The sequence below is a fragment of the Austrofundulus limnaeus genome, unplaced genomic scaffold, assembly GCF_001266775.1.
Source record: "Austrofundulus limnaeus strain Quisiro unplaced genomic scaffold, Austrofundulus_limnaeus-1.0 Scaffold795, whole genome shotgun sequence".
Lineage (NCBI taxonomy): Eukaryota > Metazoa > Chordata > Actinopteri > Cyprinodontiformes > Rivulidae > Austrofundulus > Austrofundulus limnaeus.
This window is the reverse complement of record NW_013953197.1, coordinates 34846-36149: the sequence shown is the minus strand read 5'-3', so window position 1 is coordinate 36149 and position 1304 is coordinate 34846. Positions and strand designations below refer to the sequence as shown.

Here is a 1304-nt window from a genome sequence, read left to right as displayed (position 1 = left end):
GCACATGTTCTCATTAATTGTGCACATGTTCTCATTAATTGTGCACATGTTCTCATTAATTGTGCACATGTTCTCATTAATTGTGCACATGTTCTTACAGTAAGCTAAATGTTAGTTTATGATGTCACTCAGCTCCACATCAACATCATTAAGTCAGAGTTTCAGTTGTAATAAGTTTGTTCATTTAGTGACTTTATTTCATGACAGAAGTTAATTTTAACACATCATGTTGATTCAGAGCAGTTTAATAAACGAACAGATATTAAAATAAGTAGCTCGGTTCGTTGGATGCTAAGGTAAGTAAAGAGTCATAATAAAGGAATAAAACATGTTAAAACCTTTACTTGTCATTGTTAATGTGATCAGTGTGAGATGAATGAGTGAACCAACCAGCTGTTGTTCTGATGTTTTTAACGCTTTCACACCGGGCCGTCTGTGCTGCTAGCTAACGTTAGCATCTGGGAGAGAATCTGTTCAAAACCCGCTAACTTCTACATGTTAGCTGTGAAATGTAGCAGTGCAGACACAGGTGAGGGCTTCATACAGGTGAGGACACCAGGTGAAGTCAGACAAACAGGCTCCAGGCCCGGGAGGACTCACCTGTTCGGCTCTCTGAGGTCCGGCCGCTCGGCACTTCAAGGTTTGTTGTCCTCGCGGCTCCTGGGCGCTCCACGCCATCTTTTTATCCGACGCTCAGCCGCATGCTGGTCACGTGACGTGCAGGCCCACAGCGGCGGGTTTCCACAGCGGACTTCTGGAGCAGCGTGGTCCGGAGCGACAGTTCTGACGGCTGCGGAGCGTCCCTCCAACACGATGAGCCGGTACAAGCGAGAAAAGTGTCATTTCTAAATAAATACACAGAGAAAACACATAGCACAGTCAGCGAGCTGTCGTCATATCACGTGACCTGACTGGCCTCGACCGGAAGTGACGATTGATGTTTTTTTTCCTGTCGTTGAGCAGCTGCGTCATCAGTACGGGTCCTGATGAGTGCGTGTTGTCCTCTGAACATGTACAGATATTTATTTATCTCTGATCTGATCTAAAACACTGAGGACAGCAGGCCTTCTTCACCTGTCTGACCTCTGGGCCCAGTTTATTTAACATACAGCCAGACTTTAACAATGTATGGATCAAAATTATAATTTTTATTGTATTTACATTATAACTAAATTAAATACACTTACAGTTTAAAAGTAAAACTCCCGACAAATAATCACAAGACATGATTATAACAAACATTTTATATTGTAACCTGCCCATAACTATTATTTGAACAAATACAAAGGTCAGTCAACAGACCA

The 1304-nt window shown here is 42.6% G+C and overlaps 1 protein-coding gene across 1 annotated transcript in view; it reads right to left on the bottom strand.

Annotated features, from left to right (window-relative positions):
- sbno1 (strawberry notch homolog 1 (Drosophila)) overlaps positions 1-914 on the bottom strand; it is a gene marked incomplete in the record, with an annotated part of 73388 nt that extends 72474 nt beyond the window's left edge. The window contains 1 exon segment of the mRNA XM_014028667.1: positions 601-914. Within this exon segment, the coding sequence (XP_013884121.1) occupies positions 601-678 (78 nt within the window).
- Positions 915-1304: the final 390 nt, after the last annotated feature.